Source organism: Typopeltis vanoorti, chromosome 20 (assembly GCF_054136105.1).
Source record: "Typopeltis vanoorti isolate ZY-2024b chromosome 20, IOZ_Tvanoo_1.0, whole genome shotgun sequence".
NCBI classification, from domain to species: Eukaryota; Metazoa; Arthropoda; class Arachnida; order Uropygi; family Thelyphonidae; genus Typopeltis; species Typopeltis vanoorti.
In genome coordinates, this window is record NC_143568.1 from 88,735,475 (window position 1) to 88,755,980 (window position 20,506).

The 20,506-nt window shown below is 37.4% G+C and overlaps 1 protein-coding gene across 1 annotated transcript in view; it reads left to right on the forward strand.

Annotated features, from left to right (window-relative positions):
• LOC150095635 (dynein axonemal heavy chain 8-like) overlaps window positions 1–20,506 on the forward strand; it is a 2,108,518-nt gene that overhangs the window by 1,255,642 nt on the left and 832,370 nt on the right. Inside the window, exon 56 of the mRNA XM_090409931.1 lies at window positions 9,810–10,036. Coding sequence (XP_090266057.1) covers window positions 9,810–10,036 — 227 coding nt within the window. The remainder of the gene's footprint in view (window positions 1–9,809; window positions 10,037–20,506) is intronic.

Here is a 20,506-nt window from a genome sequence, read left to right on the forward strand (position 1 = left end):
CGCTCACTCTGTCCGAGGTCTGAAATTGGTAAATTTTTAATGAACGATGACAAAAACTTGATTTAAAATCAAACTGTTGTGCATTGGAATTTTTAATCATATTTGCTGCCTCTTTGAATTGTCTTGTGAAACAATATTTATTTATATAGGACATGTTTTTTCTATCCTAGTGTACATAATGACCCGTAGAGGTTGTGTGAAATGCTAATCCCAATTTATGTCCTCTCTTATTTTGTATGTCCTTTTGATGTTTGCTCATGTGGATTTCTAGCGATCTCCCCGTCTGGCCCATATAGCAAATGCCACAGGAAGAGTGAATATTATAAGCCCCAGATTTTTTCATTGATTGATGTGGAGGTTTTTTTGCAGGATGAAGAAATTTTGATACTTTTTCAAGTGGCAGGAAAGTCACTTTTATGTGGTATTTGTTGAGAAGTTTGGCTAATTTATCTGTGACATTCTTGATATAAGGAAGGGTGACTGCGTTCTTGAAATCTTTATTTAAGTTTCTTGTAGGTGCTGTATTGAGAATTTTCTCAATTAACGTATTGAAACCATTCAGTTGTAGGATCTGTGTTTTAAGTATTGTTTTTCTTCTGTAGTGGGGATGTTGTACACTTTATCCCTTAAGGTTTTTATTAGGCCTATTTTTTGCTGGGGTGGTGATGTGAAGTAGTGTGCAGAAATCTTCCTGTGTTTGTTGGTTTTCTTTAGATGGTTTTTTCTTTCATTTATTTCTATAAGGATGTCTAGGAAAGGAAGTATTTTATTTTCTTCTAGTTCCAGAGTGAATTTTATGCTAGAATATAAGTTATTAAGATAGTATTGAAATGTAGTCAGTTCTAGTGATGTTCCTGGCTAAATGATGAAGATATCATCCATATAGCGAAGCCATATACGGGAATTGTGGTGAATGAAGTGGAGGTGAGTAGTCTATTGCATAACCTCAATGGCAATACATTTGTGGGATTGGATGGTATACCAGCTCTTGTCGTACAAGAAGCAGCTAAAGAATTGTCAGTACCCTTGACCATCTTGTTTAATTTGAATCTCGGCTCTGGGTTAGTCCCGAGGGGGTGGAAAGAGGGGAAAATAGTTCCACTGCATAAAGGTGGTTCCAAGACTGCTGTTGTAAATTACCGACCAATTAGCATATCAGGAATCATTGTCAAGGTCTTAGAGAAATTAGTCAAGAAAAGAATACAGGATTGGATAGATGAAAATGGGATATTGTATGGGGTACAACATGGTTTTGTGAAGGGTAGATCATGCCTCAGTAACTTGCTCATGTTTTATAACACAGTGACAGCTGAACTGGATAGGGGTAATGGGTTTACAGTGATACTACTGGATCTTGCCAAGGCCTTTCACAGGATACCACATGGAACCCTAATCAGTAAACTGGAGCAGATGGGGATAGATATAGGGTCGGTGAGATGGATAGAAGTGTGGTTGAAGGAGAGATAACAGAGAGTAGTTTATTCAGGAGTGGAGTCTAAAAGACGGCTTGTGACTAGTGGTGTGCTGCAGGGCTCCGTTCTTGGACCACTGCTTTTCAATTTGTTCATCAATGATATAGGAAAGGATTTGAGAGGAAGTGTTCACTTATTTGCTGATGATGCAAAGTTGGGTAGGGCAATTGTGAGTGCACAGGATGTCAAAATTTTACAGGATGATTTGGATAGTTTGGAGGACTGGGCTAAGAAAAATGGATGTCAATTTAATGTGGCAAAGTGTAAGGTTATGCACTTTGGGGTGAAAAGAATAGCAGCAGTATATTGCATTGGTGGAACCATACTCCAGGAGATTGATGAGGCCAGGGATTTGGGAGTGTTGGTGGATAGGGAATTGAAGTTCAGGGGGCACATTGCAAAAGTGACTAAATTAGCTCATCAAATCACTTGGCTTCTGAAAAATACTTTAACATGCAGAGACAAACAAGTTATTGTTCCTCTGTATCGAGCCTTGATAAGACCTCATCTGGAACTACTGTGCCCAGTTATGGGCACCAGGGTTTCTTTGTGATGGGGAGGAAGTGGAGAGGATCCAGAGACAAGTGACTAAATGATAGCAGGTCTGTGGAATGAACCTTATGAGAATAGGTTGAAGATTTGTGGGTTGCAGAAATTGGTCGATAAGCGAAGGAGGGGTGATATGATTGAGACATTCAAAATACTGAAGGGGGTTCTATAAGATTGATCCAGAAGATATTTTTGAAAATATGAATGGTGGTGGGAGGACTAGGGGCCATGGATGGAAGCTGGGCAAGAGCATGGTCTGTCGACTCCTTGGAGTTGCCCGGAACAATAATAATAATAATAATATTTTTGGGTTTTTTTGTGCCAGTTTTGTAAAGCATTATTTTCAAAATTTTCCATGTAAAGGTTTGCTAGAGCTGGTGAGAGAGGTGAACCCATTGCCAGTCCTTCTTTTTGTTCCCAGAGTTTGTCTTGATAAAGGAAGAACGTGTTTTTTATGCAATGTTTGTAGAGCTGTGCAATGTCCAGTGGGAAGAGATTTTCTAGGATGTTTACTGTTTCATTTCTTGTAATCTTTGTGAAAAGGCTGACTACATCTAAACTCACTAATATGTCTGAAGGATCTATGTTTTTTTTATATTTTTTTTATTAATTATTATTATACAGTCCTCCATGGAGTCAAAAGACTCATCATGGGAGGTCCTTCCTAAGAACATAACGTCTGTCAAGACTCATCGAGGGGAAGTCCCCCCCCTGAGAAACACAGAGTCTATCATACCACTCCTTAAACTCATTAACTGTTCTCACTCTCACTACTCCAGCAAGCAATGCATTCCACGGTTCAACCACCCTCCATGCAAAGAAACCACTCCTCACTCTCTTGCAAACAGTTTCCTTTCGTAACTTCCAGGGATGGCACCTTGTGATCACTCCTTACCACTGTTCAACCAAGCGAAAGAATTCTCCAGTGTCAACCCTGTAACCACCTCTTAACAGTTAAAAGTCTCAATCATATCACCCCTCTTTCTTCTAACCACCAAACTCTGCAGTCCACATTCTCTCAGCTGATCCTTATAACTAACATGGTACAGTCCTGAAACCATCTTTATTATCCACCTTTGTACCCTTTCCACAGTTAATTTATCACCCTTCAAATCCTGGGGACCAAATCTGAGAACAATAGTCTAAGTGTGGTCTGATAAGAGACTTATACAATGGAATGATAACCCTTTTATCTCTGCAGGTCAGTGTCCTTCTCATTATTGCAGCAATCCTCTGTGTTACCTTCACCACCTTTGCAATATGTCCCCTAAACTTCAGGTTTCTATCAATCATCAACCCCAGATCTCTTGTCTCCCCTACTTCCTCCAGTATAACTCATCCCATAGAGTATGCAGCATCCCATCGATGTTTCCCAAACCTCAAGACCTTACATTTTGCTGCATTAAACTGATACTCCCATTCATTTGCCCATCTGTCTGGCTTATTCAAATCCTCTTGCAGGGCTACCACATCTGCACTATTACTTCTAATCCTTCCCAGCTTCGCATCATTCGCAAACAACTGAATATCCGTTTGCAATCCACTGACAATGCCATTAATATAAAGTTATACAATATAGGTCCCAGTACTGAATCACGTGGGACCCCACTTGTAACATTTTGTGTATATCTTTTACTTTTTCTATGAAGTCTGTGCTGTGAACGATGATGACTTTTTTCCTCTATGTGTTAAAATCAAGATTGTAAGGTAAGTTGTTTTGCCAGATTTGAGGTATGAGAGTCCTTTCCGTCCACTATCGGTCTTAGTGGTATATCCTTTTTATGAATTTTAGGAACTCCATATATTCTAGGCACTAGTGGGTGTTTGGATTGTAGGTTTCTTTTGAGTTACTCAGGCCAATTTGGCATATTCTTGATAAGTTCATTGGTTTTGTTGTGAGTTCACCAAGTGAGATCTCTGTTAAATGCTGTGTAGGTATCGGAATCTTCAAGAAGGCTTTTCATTTTGTTGTTATAATTTTCTGAGTTTAAAATCACTGTTGAACTGCCTTTGTCCGCTTTTATTATGACTATGTTTTTTTCTGATTTGAGTTTATTAAGGGCTATGAATTCTGTTTTTTTGTAGGTTTTTTTTGGTAGTAATTTGTAATTTAATAGTAATGCTGCACTTTGAATGCGGATCAGATCTGCTATATCTCCTGGTACATTTCTTATTCCTTTTTCAATTTGGGCTATGATATCAATTTTCGGAACTTGTCGTGGCGTAACAGCAAAATTAAAGCCTTTCATAAGATTTGTTTCATCCTTCATTAGAACCCTTGAGGAGAGGTTAATTACTAATTTGGAGTGATCTAGATGTTTCCTTTGTTTGTTTGTTTTTCTTTTAGAAGAGAATTGAATTTTTTGATTAGGTTGCTTTTTTTTCTTTTCGGACACCATTATAGCTTTATTGTATGTGATAGTGTCTATGTTATTAAATAGTTCTGATGGCAGTGATGTGGCTAGTTCATTATGTATATTACATGTATCCTGGTTAATCTTAGACAATTCTGCTCTAGTAGCTGCAATCTTTCTCTCAATATAGCTAATTCTGTTCTTTTGTATTTGTATATTCTGTTGGCCTTATTGGAGTTGAATTCACGTTTGATTTTTATGAACTTGGGAACAATTTCATTGTCTCTGCAATGGATTAAAAATATCAAATATTAAAATATGTTTTTAGTACTTGCTTAGTTTTAAAAACAGTTTTCTTTAATAAACATGTGGTCACGAAACCGGAATAATTATATTGAACTTCTTAACCACAGAAACCTCTGCAAGAAAAACGAAGATGTTTTAAAGAAAGCAAAAATAAATAGAACATTAATGAAAATAATTAAAGAACGAAAACCTAAATATTTTGGACAAGTAACTAGACAAGAAGGCATTCAGAAATTAATATTAGAAAGGAAACTGGTTGGAAAAAGAGGGAGAGGTAGACCCAGGAGAATGTGGTTTGAAGACATTAAGGACTGAACTGGCATTAATTGCCATAAATGTTCCAGAGCAGCAAAAGAAAGAAAAAAGTTCTGTAGCATGGTTGCCAACCTCCTTCTAGGGGATGACACTTGAAGATTAAGAAGAATCCTTCTAGTACTTTAAGTTATGAAAATCCTTTTAGTAACTTGAACATTTCTATCCTATCCCATCTCCTCTTTTCAACCAACAGATCCACAATTTCTCATCGTAGGAAACATTCCATATGCCACTTAACTCTAGATTATCTCAATCATTCCCAAGAAACTCAACCTGCACAGATGTGGCTATATAAAGGCTTAGAGAAGAATGAGAACTTTCTTTTCTCCTCTAGTTAGATGATCATCATTAAACATGTAATTCTGTGAACTACCTTGATCAGTTTTGCAATATTCCCTCTGAACTTCAATTCCCTATCCACAAACACTCTTAAAATTTCTAGTTTTATGATTTTCTGGAGTAAAGTTCTGTCATTGTAGTATACAGCTTAAATTGTTTTTATCCCAAAACGCATAATTTTACACTTTTCACATGCTATCAACTAATTCAAATCATCATGCAAGCTCTCTGCATTGCATTGATTATTGTTACACTACCCAGTATTGCACATTCAGCAAAGAAATGAATATTTCATTTATAACTGAAATAGCATCTCTGCCCCACGTTGGAGAGAGTGACCATGTGGTTTTGACTTGGAAGATGAATAGACATGAAGGAGTATCTATGAGAAGGGAATATATGTGGAATTATAAGGTGGGTAATTTTAATAGTCTTAGATATCAACTTGGGTCATTTCAGTGGAGGAAGGAATTGGAAGGATGACGTATCATTAGTGCTCGGGAAATTGTGAAGGAATATTTGCTAGAAGCAATAGTAAGCTGTATTCCACAAGTGAAGAAGAAGACACAATTTGGTATAAAGTGGATGAAAAACAATATCAAACAGGAACTGCAGGTGGAAAAGAGATTATGGAAGAGATATAAGGAGAAGGGTGGATGGCAGATGCAGGAAGAATATAAGACTCAGGCCAGGAGAGTGACTAGTATGGTAAGAAAGGCAAAACTAGAATATGAGAAGAGATTTGCCCTAAGACTCAAAAAAAATCCTAGGGAAATTTTTAGCTATGTGGGCAATAGGAGGAGAAATGATTGTGGAAGAACGACATTGTTGGATAAAAATGGGAATAGAGTGACTGATGCAGAGGACATAGTGGAGTTGTTCAATGAACACTTTATTGGAGTATTTCATCCTGGAGAAGTAAGTTTTAATACTAGAGAGATAGGGCAGGTTTTAGGTTTAGAAATGCAAGAGGAGAGTGTATTTCAAATACTGAGCACTCTGCATGTCAATAAAGCTGTGGGACTGGATGGAATTTTGTCACGGGGTTTTGAGAGAATGTGCTAAAGAACTGACAGCTCCGTTAACTTTGCTTTTCAATGAAAGTCTTGCTACTGGAAAGATACAAAGAAATGGATGGAAGGGAAGATAGTACTATTGCATAAGGGTGGTAGCAGACTCTAAGTGTCAAATTATAGACCAGTTTGTGTTTCTTCAGTAGTTAAGATCTTGGAGAAATTAGTGAGAGACCATATACAGCATTGGGCAGATGAGGGTTATGCTATAATAAATTTAGTTGAATCCTTTATCCAAGTGTCAGCAAACAAAATTTGTGCCTGAAAATATCTTCAGGACTGGAGTAAGGTAGTACAACACCAGGCAACTCGTAGCAAAGGTGGACCAAGCTAACATCACTCCTATCTCAGTATCTCCCATAATGCAAAACACATCTCCTTGCGAATATGTATAATGTTATGCATTAAGGGAAGGGCCACTACCCAGACTAGTTTCAACCTTTATTGAGGACTCTTCAGTGGGAGCCAGGTCCAGAAGTGGAGATACCAAGAGGCAGAAGCAATGGCGAGGTCATCTTTACCTATAGGAGTTGCCAAAGGTGTGTCACCTTTTTATTAAATTACTCTGGATTTAGAGAAAGATGTTGAAAGTTTATTCTATCTGTGAAAATCAACATGGATTTGGTAAGGGGTGCTTTTGCTTTAGTAATATGAACGTGACAAGAACAGTTGATGAGGGAAAGGCATATTCTGCCATTTTTTTATATTTTGCAAAGTAATTTGACAGGGTGCAACATGATAAGCTGATATTTATGTTGCAGCACATGGGTTTAGATGTCAGGTTAGTCAACTGGATTCAGGATTGGCTATCTGATAGGCATCAGAGAACTGTGTATGGTGGAGCAATATCAAGGAAGCAGAAGGCTACAATTAGGGTCTCACAGGGCTCAGTAATGGGACCTGTATTTTTTAAACTTTATATCAATGACATTTTCAAGGGATGGATTGTAGGGATATATTCAATTGTGTGCAGATCATGTGAACCTAGGAAGGGTTATTATTAATAGTTCAGATGTTGCAGCCTTGCAAGAGGATTTGAATAAACTGAACAGATGGGCAAATGATTGGGGGGGCTTTCAGTTTAATGCAGCAAATCATCACCCCCCCAGACAAGAGATCTGGGGGTGATGATTGATAGAAACCTGAAATTTAGGGAACATATTACAAATGTGGTGAAGGTAACCCAGAGGATTGCTGCAATACTGAGAAGCACGCTGACATGCAGATATAAAAGGGTTGCCATTCCATTGTATAAAGCCCTGATCAGACCACACATGTACTATTGTTCTCAAATTTGGTCCCTGGAATTTGAAGGGGGATAAATTAATTGTGGAATGGGTACAGAGGCAGATAACAAAGATGGTTTCAGAATATACAATGTTGGTTATGAGGATCGGTTGATGGAATGTGGACTACAGATTTTGGTAGATAGAAGAAGTAGAGATGATGTGATTCAGACTTTTAAACTGTTGAGAGGTAGTTGGATTGACACTGGGGTGTTCTTTCACTTGCTGGAACAGGGAAAAGGAGTGAGGACAAGGGGCATCCCTGGACGTTGCAAAAGGAAGCAGTGAGCAAGAGGGTGGGGAGTGGTTTCTTTGTATGGAGGGTGGTTGAACCATGGAATGAATTGCCTGTTAGAGTCTTGAGCATGAATGGTCAATGAGTTCAAGGAGTGGTATGATAGACTTTGTGTTTTCTAGGAAGGACTTCCCAGGATGAGTCTTTTGACTCCATGGAGGCGCCTGAATCTTAATAATAATAATTATTATTATTAGTGTAGGAATTAAATAGTATTAACCCCAGCACAGAGTGCTGCGTTAAACCAGTTGTCACATTCATACACTCTTCTTTGGTATCTGTCCATCATCTACCCTTATATCAATATCACCAGTTTCACATTTATCTATCCATTCCCAGTTTGCTCTAGTCTGTGTAATAGAGTTCCATATGGTATTCTATCAGATGCCTTTGCAAAATCGAGCAGAATATTTGCTAGCCATTCTCTTTATACATCTCAACTCTCAGTCTATAAAAAAGTGAGTAAATTACAATGGCATGACCTAATCTTCATAATGATTGTTCTGTAATTTTCTACCTCCATATTGGAGCCTTCTTTATGCAGTAGAATTATTTTTTCCTCCTTCGGCTCTCTTGCAACTTGAAAAGAGCTGAGCTGAGACTTTAGATATACATCCCTGCCAGATGCAGTGCCAGCTCCTTTGTGTATTCCCTATAATAAGCAAGCTAGTATCTCATTTAATCCAATTGCTAAATTTGCATTGGGATTCTACAATATATCATTTATTTACAATTCATTAACCTGTATCCCCACATCAGTTACTGTCACATACTCTCCAACCACAGATGCGAGACCCTCGGCTGGCAATTTGCCAAGAAGAGTCAATTCATGTTGAAGGGGAGAAAGGATTAAGGCAATGTATAAATTCATTACCAACATGTGAAATCACATGCTTTATATGTAAAATTTTCCAACTGTTGTACAAGCAAAATAGTTACCACTTTAAAAACTAGAATTTTCACAAAATAAATGCTAATTTTCTGACGTATAATAATAAACACTCATCCCACAAAACACATTGATTATCCTATTATCAAAATAGATTTGACTTCTTCTGCCATGCACTGAAATGTCAAGGGGTCTCACCTCTGTGGTCACACAGTATATCACTGCATTATCTTTACTTGGAGTGTTTGGACCTTGCAAAGAGGTCCTCATTAATGAAACTCTTTTATATGCTTCTGTCACCTTCCTACCATCAGCACTCGTTAATATGCCTCCATAGTCATTCTTCTGGAAATTCTCAATAGGAAATTAGTGATGATATTAACTTTTTGTGTAGTAATACTATCATAGTATCATATGCACTCTTTGAGGGTACATATCAGGAATTAGATGTTGGAGATGATGGCACAAAGGGGGATAAAACATTATCTCCCCCATAAATAGAAGAATAGTGTGGTGTCAGCAGTACGTTTTTCACTTGTGGAGTAATAAATGAGTTACCAGAATGTGTTGTGTGTCTGAGTGCTCTGTCAATGATTGATTTCAAGGAGAACTATGATGTCTATTGTGTTAATAAGGGCTGGTACTGTTTTCTTATGCTGAATATTCAAACTCCATGGAGATGGTATAATAATAATTATTATTACATTAATTTTTTTTCAACTGCATTGTGAATTTTGAAGCTGTAAATACACTGAAAAAATTTTCACAAATGGCAACAGTTGTGCTCTGTGCTTTGTACCTTATGTACTGTGGACAGTTTGCTTTGCTTCTTTAGCTTGTATACATTAAAAAATGGTGAATCTTTAATTTTTAATCTGCTATAAATGATATATTGTAATTTACCTAATACTTCTTTCTCTGATTATTTTAGACTGGAGATAAATTTCGAAATCGCTCACTTAAGTTTCCTGGTTTGATATCTGGTTGCACGATGGACTGGCTATCTTCATGGCCAGCTGATGCACTTATTGCAGTATCAACTCATTTCTTAAAAAATTTTGATATTTCCTGTACCCAAGAAGTCAAAACTCAAGTTATGGAAGCAATGGGTGTCATTCATGATCAGGTTGCACTTTACTGCACAGAATATTTCCAGAGGTAAGTTTTATTATTATTAACATTTGATCTCCATGTAGTCAGAGATTCATCATGGGAGATACACACTATTACACACTATGCTCATCCAACTGTGCTTTAAACTGATTCAATGTATCTACACCCACAACACACTCAGGCAATGCATTCCACTTACCAACCACTCTCCATGCAAAGAACCTACTCCTCACCCTTCTGCTCACACCCTCCTTATACAGTTTCCAGCGATGGCCTCTTCTTCTATTCCCTTCTCCCATTCTAAAAATATATAATTATAAGTAACTATTATATAATAATATTATTATATTATATAAGTAGTTATTATGAAATTCTAAATTCTGAATGATTTGATTATGATTTGCAAAGTTCAAATAATACTCACCAGAGGTCAGACTAGTAGTGTTAATGTTCAAATTATTTCACTTGGTTACACTATAAATTAAAGATGCCAAGAAATTATATTCTCGGTTTAATCCTTTATACAAGTGTAAGCAAACAAAGTTTGTGCATCAAGTTAGATAAAGGATTAAACCACGAATTTAATTTAATTTAATTTATAGTAGGTTTAGTAATAGTTTGGCATACTGTGTATATTCTAATGTAGTTTGTTTGTTGCACACTATATACACATACCCATTAAATAACAATATAGAATTCATATAAAAATAAAGAGTAACTACAGAAAGATGAATCATTTATTTATTTTCAATATGATGATGATGATAATGAACAGCCTATTTTTTTTTCCTACCCACTACAGGATGAAGGCCTCTCCCATTGCAGTAAGGTTGGGTCTACCACTCCCGTGCTGACCCAGTGCATATCGGGAGAGTGTATCTCTGCTTGGATGAATGAATGTATGAAGGTGGAAGACAATAGACAATCACAAACATCCATGCCTATGTGGGATTCAAACCCACACCCTGTTAGCTGGAAAGTGGATATGCTAACCACTCAGCCAACCAGGCTGGCTATTTTCAATATAATATTCCATTAATTCAATACAGCAATTACACCCTAATTCATACAGATTTTCAAAATACCACAGGTAGGCATCTAAATGTATAGTGGCTCAGTGGTTGCATTCTTCTTCCGTTTCATTTTAAATTTCAGAAACAAAAAAGTTTGATGTTTTAAATCCAGAATATACCTTGACGAGCAGAGACAAGCAAGTTATTGTACCTCTGTACTGAGACTTAATAAGACCTCATCTCGACTACTATGCCCAGATTTGGTCACCTAGGTTCCTTCTTGATGGGGAGGAGGTGGAGAGGATCCAGAGGCGAGTGACTAAGATGATAGCAGGTCTATGGAATGAACCATATGAGAGCAGGTTAAAGATTTGTGGGTTGCAGAAATTAGTTGATAGGCAGAAAAGGGGAGATATGATTGAGACATTCAAATTGCTAAAGGGTTTCTATAGGATTAACTCAGAGGATATTTTTGAGGTCAGGACTGGTGGTGGGAGAACTAGGGGACACCTATGGAAGCTGGGCAAGAGTGTAGTTAACAGGGGTTTTAGAACTGGGTTCTTTACTTTTAGAGTGGTAAATGAGTGGAATAATCTGCCAGAGTCTGTTGTGGGTGGTAGTACGGTGAGTGAGTATGGTATGACAAGGTATGACAGATACTGTTAGAATGTCATATAGTTGTGTGGACATGATGTTTAGGGCCTCCCTCGATGAGTCTAAAGACTCCCTGGAGTCGCCCATAATAATAATAATATGATGGGTGAAGTTTAAGCACTATGATGGATTTGGAAATGAGAAACGGTTTCACATATAATGTACAGTGTGCATAATGTACATTGTTGCACACTAACAGCCAGCTGTTTTTTTCCATACTCCTCTCCCATTACTTATATTCTCCATTGATTCAGACATTTCATGATGCCGATATAGTACTGACTGTTAACTATTTGTCTAGAACAAATAGTGATGGAGGTTGATAGTGATTACAAATGATTACATTCTCTCAATCTGTCTTCGTACTCCACATTCCAAAGACCACTGACCAACTTTGTGAATCTTTTCTGGACCATTTCCAACATATCCTCTTTACCATGAAAACCTGGCGACCAAATCTGACAAATTTATGTGTACAATAATCTATATGAGGCCTTATCAAGGCCTTATACAATGATATCATAACCTGTCTATTTCTGCATGTCAGGGTCCCTCCTGCATGGATGCAATTATCTGAGGTGACGTCTTCACAACTTGTGCAATGTTGACCCTGAATTTCAGATCTGTGTACCATCACTCCAAGATTTCCCATCTCCTCTACTTCCTTTAATGTTTCCCCACCAAGTGTATACTTTGCATCCCATTGTTTCTTACCAAATCTCAAAACCTTACACTTTGCAACATTCAACTGATAGTTCCACTTGGTTCATGGACAATTCATCAAGAGGAAAATTCACTGCAGGAAAATTCATCTTGGAAAAAATTCGCTAAAAGCGCTATTCGCTAGAAAATTGAAATAATATTGCATTGATACCGATATATGAAAAGTAAATGCATTGCAAGATAAATTTCACAAAATATAGCTTTTTATGTGTATTTTTTGTGTAGTTATGTATTATTTGTTTAGATTTTAATTACATTTTCATATTTTATTCTTATACAATAAAAGTAATATTTTATTGATCGGTGAGTTTCCTAATTTCTGTTTCATCTTAAAAAGTTGTAAATATTTTTTATTACTTAAATATTACAGATTCTGCTGATGGAATATTAATATTTACAAAACTGGAATAGGTATAGGGAGAAAGGGAATCAGATTTAAGAATATTTATTCTGCAAACCTTTTTTTCTGAGCACTTAGACATCCATCCAGAAGTGATATATATATATATATATATATATATATATATATTTGTTATTATTATTATTATTATTATGGGTATCTTCATGGAGTCAGTAGACTCATCGTGGGGGACCCAAACTAGCAAAACAATATCTATCCTATCTCTTCTTGAATTCATTTACAGACAAAGAGCTCACAACTAAGTCAGGCAATGACTTCCACTCATTCACCACCCTCCAGGCAAAAAACCTTGTTCTGACACCCTGGTTAACCACACTCTTCTTTAATTTCCAGGGATGACCTCTTGTTCTTCCATCACTATCACACAGCTGAAAAATTTCCCCTGCATCAAACCTATAAAAACCTTTCAGTAATTTAAATGTTTCTATCATATCCCCTCTTCTCTGCCTATCAACCAACCTCTGCAATCCACAAGCTCTCAGCATTTTTTACATCACTTACCAACTTAGTCACTCTTCTCTGAACCCTCTCCATTGCCTCCTAATCTCCAAGGAATTCAGGAGACCACACCTGAGCACAGTAATCCAAATATTGAAGTATCAACGCTTTATAAAGGGGAATAATAACCTCTTTATCACTGGATGTCAGTCTGTTCCTCAACAACCAAGTAATCCTATGTGCAATTTTGGACACCTTAGCAATATGTCCTTTGAACTTCATGTCCCTATCTACCAACATCCCTAAGTCCCTAGCCTCATCAATCTCTTGGAGTACTGTTCCATCAATGTAGTATACACCTGGTAATTTATTAATCCCAAAATGCATGACTTTACACTTTTCCACATTGAACTGACATCCATTACCTTTTGCCCATTTTACCAGCTTATTTAAATCATCCTGCAAACTTTCAACATCAGCTTGATTTTTTATTGCGCTACCCAACTTTGCATCATCAGCAAACAACTGAATATTTCTCTGTAAGTCATTTCCTATATCATTTATATACAAATTAAACAACAATGGCCCAAGCACAGAGCCCTGAGGCATACCACTGGTCACCTGCCTCATCCTGGACTCGGCTCCTCCATACACCACCTTCTGGTATCTCTCCCTGAACCATTCTCCTATTCATATCACCAATTTAGTATCCATTCCCATCTGCTCCACTTTGTGTAACAGTGTTCCATGGGGTATCCTGTCAAAAGCCTTAGCAAAATCCAGAAGTACCACTGTGTAGCCAGTTCCTATGTCCAATTCAGATGTCATTCTATTATGAAAAGTTAATAGATTGCTAAGGCAGGATCTACCTTTAACAAAACTATGTTGGCCTCTATAGAGTATCATTCTATTATGATACTCTACAGAGGCCAACTTTTCCAATACTTTTACCACTGCTCCTGAGATGGTGATTTTTCTGTAATTAACTACCGCAGTTTTAGAGCCACTCTTATGCAAAGGAACCACTTTGCCTAACTTCCACTCCCTGGGGACCATACCAGAGTTCAAACTTAAATTAAATATCCAAGTAAGAGGGCTTGACAATTCATTTGCACATTCACGCAACACCCGAGCTGATATTTCATCTAGGCCTACACGGTGTTTGAATTTAAATTTTGTAATATATTAAATACCTCTGATTTCTTAGCTTCAATTCTCACATTAGTTATTGCTACAGGTACAGAGATATCCCCACTTGGGTGATAGACTTTCAAAAAGTGATCACTCTGTAACTTATCTACTACATCTGATTTTGTCACCTCAATACCATCAGCACCCACTAACGTTATCCTTCCGAAGTCATTCTTCCTTTTACTTGCCACATAGCGGAAGAACTCTTTTGGATTACCCTTGATCTCTTTGGCTAAGGTCTTCCCATAATCTGGTTTAGCTTTTTTTACTATGCTGGTAACCTTCCTAGCTCGAGCCTTGTACTGCTCATGGGTGTACTGGTCTCCTTTCTCCTTGTAAATTCTCTGTAACATTTTCTTTTTTTGCAGGTCAAGCTTGATACTACTGCTTATCCATCTAACACCAACCTTGTTTGTCTTCCTGACTATGGGGACACAATCTGATATTGCTTTCCTCAGATACCCGCTGATTTTATCCCATGCACTGCTAACATCTTTCCCCTGCAATATGTTCTGCAATTGGATGGCTGCAAGCTCACTATGAAGCTTGTTATAATTGCATAACCTGTAGTTCCGTATATACCCCTTCTTAACAGAAAAATCCACGGTTTTGCAACCTCCCAAGTCAACCCCACATGATCACTTTCACCAATTCGAGGTAACGAGGACACCTTACTCATGCATATATCCTCTGAACCAATAACCAGTTCCAACACTCTCACACCATGTGTCCCTTCAGTTATGTGCTGTTTCAAGTAATTATCTCGTAGAAGATGTAAAAACTCCATTTCCTAAGACTATTACACTTTTTTATAAAATCTTTATCAAGTAGCTTTATTTTTATCCTCCTACATGTTTTGCCAATCTGTTTCTATTGGCATCCTCAGGGAATACAAATCAGTAAGCACAAAATGAAGGTTACAGACTAGGTTATAACCGATGGTTCTAAATCATACAAAAAATTGGTATTGTGCGTGACAATGTGCGTGTCTCGTTAACGTGATTTATTCGTGATGACTCATGACGTAATTGTTATGAAAGTTCATTTCTTTGATATTTAATGATCTGATAAAAGTTTTCCAAATTTCTGGTAAAATTAGACCTTGATTCTTGTTTAGGTTTTCAGTTTTACGGACGACTGTAGCTGCTTCTTTAAAGGTTCTTGAATGGTAGTTATCTTCTATGTATGGCATACGGCTCTTATTCCACTCAATGTGATGGTTAGTAGAGGCAAAGTGGCATGAAAGGCCTGAAATGTCTTGTCTGTTATTTCTGACATATCCTATGTGTTCTTTCTTTCTCGTTTCGAAGCTTCTAGATGTCTGACCTACGTAACTAATACCACATGAGCAAGGAATATTATATACTCCAGAGTATTTGTAGAATGGGTGAGGATCTTTCGGTGATCTTAAAAATTTTCGAATAATATTGATTGGTTTGAATGCCACTCTGATCTTGTATGGTTTTAAAAGGTTAGCTAATTTTTTGGAAAGGTTGTTGACAAACGGAATTGTAATTGTACTGATGTATTGGACGTCATCAAGTTGTCGATGTGGTATATCAGTAAATAGAATCTTGTTATAGAGTCTTTTAGGGTAACCATTTAAAGAAAGTTCTCTGGATATTGTGGTTAATTCCGTTAGTAGGCCATCCTTGTCTGTTGTATACTGTATAGCTCTTTTCTTGAGACTATGAATAAAAATGTCTGTGGTGGAATAATTTGACTAAGCAATTTAAATGAGTTTTAAAAATGTTCTAACAAGTGAGATCAGTACATAACTGCAAAACTCCACAATGTCCAAAAGAGAGCAGCTTCTATGAAAGATGAAGCAAGGGAGGTCCATTTTAAGGTATAACTAAGAGATCCCCTGAATATTAATGTGCAAACTGGAATCATAATTCTGGCATTAAAAGATAAACAGCAAAATAACAACTGAACATGAATCATATGAATATGAAAAATGGAATGCATTTTTTTTAACGTGAATCCCATTTGCCAAAGGCTGTAGCCTCTAGCAGATTAATACCATGGGTGGACTATGGGTTAGAAAATCCAGAAACCCTCCCCTAGAAACCAAGGGACGAAGTTGTAAGCAATGGAATGCCCAACACATTACATAACCTGTTCCAAATATGCAGGACAAGAGAGCAACTGTAGAATGCATGTTCCACTGTTTCCATTTGGTATCAGATGTCACAGATTGGATCTCCGATGTTAAAGTCCCTCCATTTGATGGTATTGACTGAAAGCCAGTTAATTCTCCAGGCAAGATCTCTCCTGTTAGGGTACTCTTGGAACTTCATCAAGTTATGAAACAAAATATTGTTGTCTGTACCCAACTGCGGAACTTCACAGTAAAAGAGATTAAAGATTTCTTTGTACCAAATTTTACTTTTTTTTAATGGAAAGAATGTCAATTCCAGAATGTTTAGATGTCTTAGAGTCAAGCAAAGTGTTTTGAGTATTCAGGAACAGTCTCAGCTTTTGGACCTGTACAATCATTAATTCCAAACAGGGGAAGATGAACACCCAAGTAGTAATGGAGAAGGTCTGCACATGTGTGATCAGTCTGCAAAATTTTATGGATTTTAGAAGCTGTATTGATAGATAGCAGAATTTTAAGACCGGAAGTCCAAATCCTCCATGCTTCTTTGATAGTTGAAGAAATTCCTTTTTAACTTCTTGGTATCGATCCAAAAAAAAAAAAAACCACAGAGGCTTACTATATAATTGCTTCTCTTCAGCTTCTGTGATGACTGTAAAATTTATTATGTACAACTGAGCAGGAAAGATTATGGGATTGAGTACTGTGGCTGTAGGAGAAAAGGATAGTGGCCCTATTTTCCAGTCTTCTAACATTTTAAGATTTTTGTATATACGTTCTTGGACTGGTAATATTGGGTAAGTGGAGAATGGAATTTCAAGTAGAGTGAGGGAGTTCTCTCTTAGGGGTTAGTCCAAAAAGAATGCCTTCAAGATCCCACTTTCCATAAACTTTTAAATTTGTCTTGTCTGCATTAATAATTAATCCACTGCTTTTGCTGAATTTTTCCAAGATACCAAAAAAATATATATGGAATCATCATCCTTCAAAGTTCCCACTACATCATCGGCATATGCTAATACCTTATTTTCTTTTATAGTTGAAGGAACTGTTATTCCTCGCACAGCATGTGTGCACTGTTGACTTCCTGTAAGAAGGGTTCAAGAACCAATGCAAAGAGCAGTGGATTGAGAGGGCAACCTTGCTTGACTCCTTTTTGAATTTTGACAGGGTCTGATAGAACCCATTAACAAGGAGGCAGGTAGTTGAATTGGCATAGGCTCCTTTGATAACAGATAGCAGCTTTTTGCCTACACCAATCTGCTGGAGGATGTGGAATAGAAAGGGATCCTGGACATTATCAAATACTTGAGTAAGGTCTTTTTCTAAGCGGATTAGATCATGTAGCAGAAATAGACTAAATTCCACTGCTCGGAATGGAAATCCATACATTTGTGTGCTTTTAATTATGTATGTCATTCCCACTTTAATCCTGTTATTGATAATGCAGAAAAATATCTTATATTCAGTATTAGATAGAGAAATAGGTCTCCAGCTATTGATTAAGGTGTGATTTCTATTAGGTTTAGGAATGAAGACAGTATGGCTTGCAACAAATTCACTTGATATGTGTCCTGATTTTTTCCCCAGTTTATCCTGGGGTTTTTCATCCTGCAAAGCAGACAAACCGGCCTTGAGAACTCAACACTATGGACACAGGATACACCAGAGCGTAGGGCTGACCACCTTATCCTCTGAACGGTTTGAGCTCTGATGATTAATAAACCCTCGACACTGCAAGGTAAAAGAGGGTAAAAGGAAGATGAGATGAGATGATGTGTCCTGATGAGAGAAAGGAATTAAATAATTTAACTAGAATGGGAAGAATAAAATCCCAGGCCTCACAATAAAGTTCTATTCCTAGACCATCAGGTCCTGGTGATTTTCTTGTTTGAGCCTGTGGAACAAGTAAAACATTTCAGCTATTTAGGCATGATTTTTAGCGAAGATGGTAAATTAAATATGGAAATAGACAACAAAATCAACAAAGCTGGTATGGTACCAGGTAATATGGATGGTGGTGATAGTGAAATTTATAGTCAAATTAGCCAAGCAAATAAGAAAAGGGTGATAATTATGGGTGATTTTAATTATGGCAATATAGACTGGAATGATGAGATAGCAACTGGAAGTAAAGAAAATGAGTTTCTTGAGTTTTTGAGGGATAACTACCTCAGATAGTATGTAACAGAGGGCATGAGAGGATTGAGGGTCTTGGATTTGGTCATCTCATCAAAGGATGTAATTATAAATGAGGCGTCAAATCATCCACCAATTGGTGAGAGTGACCATGAGGTGATTACCTGGGTGGTTACCAGCAGCGGGAGGACCCCTGTGAGAAAAGTACTATATGTGAAACTACAAGGGGGGGGGGTGATTATGAAGAGCTCAGGAGACAGCTTGTGAGTGTAGCATGGAATGAGGAGTTAGCTGGAAAAGAGATCAATGCAGCTTGAGGGATTTTCAAAAACTATCTAGTAGATGCAATGTCTAAATGTATTCCAAGGGTGAGAAGGTTAAATAAGGTAGGTGTGAGATGGATGAATAAAGAGATTACACATGCAATACAGAGAAAAAGGGCATTGTGGAGGCAGCATAAGAGAAGTGGCAGTAACTAATTTCATGAGGTCTACAAAGACCAGGCAAGGAGGGTGACTTGGTTGGTGAGAGTAGCTAAAGAGAGGTATGAACAGCAGTTAGCTAATGAAGCCAAAAAGAATCCTAGGGAGTTCTTTTGATATGTAGCCAGCAAAAGAAAGAATATTTATGGAAGGATGACATTGATTGGAGAAAATGGTATTTTCTGTTGCAGAATGTGTGGTGGAGATACTTAATGAGCAGTTCATAAAGATCTTTCAATCTTGTGAATGTGACTTCATGGAGAGATTGAGAACAATTGATGATGGGGAGGAGAGACTAACTGTAAGTAAGTAAGAGGTGTATGGGAAGTTGAGTAAACTAGATGTAAATGAGGCTGTGGGACTTGATGATATACCGCTCATATGCTGAAGGAATGTGCCAGAGAGTCGACACCTGCCTTGACATATTTTTTTAATAAGAGTTTTGCACTTGGTCAAGTTTCTAAGGAGTGGAATGAGGGCAAGATTGTGCCACTTCATAAAGGAGATGATCGAACTCAAGCATCAAACTATAGGCCTATCTGTGTGTCAGGTGTTGTGGTTAAGTTGTTGGACAAGCTTGTGAGAACAAGGATCCAGAGTTGGGTTGACAACAATGGTATTATCTTTCATGGACAGCATGAATTTGCTAAAGGGAGGTCATGTTTTAGTAATCTGCTTACTTATTACAATAAAGTGACTGCTTCCTTGGACAGAGGAGAAGGATACACAGTAATATACTTGGATTTCGCAAAAGCTTTTGATAGAGTACCTCATGATAAGTTGACAGTCAAACTAGAGCAGATGGGGGTTGGATATTAGATTAGTGCATTGGATTGGAGACTGGCTATCTGATAAGTATCAACAAGTTGTATATGGGGGTGCGATATCTAGGAAAAGGAAAGCCACTAATGGTGTGCCTCAGGGGTCTATTTTAGGGCCATTACTATTTAACTTGTATATTAATGATATTGGCGAAGATTTGGATGGAGATATTCAGTTGTTTGCAGATGATGCAAAGTTGGGACGAACCATAAAGAGTAGTGAAGATGTTGTGGCCTTGCAAGAAGACTTGAATAAATTGAGTGATTGGGCAAGCAAATGGGGATGTGAGTTCAATGTTGCATAATGTAAGGTTTTAAAATTTGAAAAACAAAGATGGGATGCAGAATTTATGCGTGGTGAGAATATATTGTTGGAAGTAGAGGAAATAAGAGATCTGGGAGTGATAGTGGATAAGGATCTAAAATTTAAGGGCCACATTGCCAAAATTGTGAAGACAACACAAAGACTTCTGGGAATGATGCGGAGGACACTGACGTGTAGAAGTAGGGAGATTCTTGTTCCATTGTA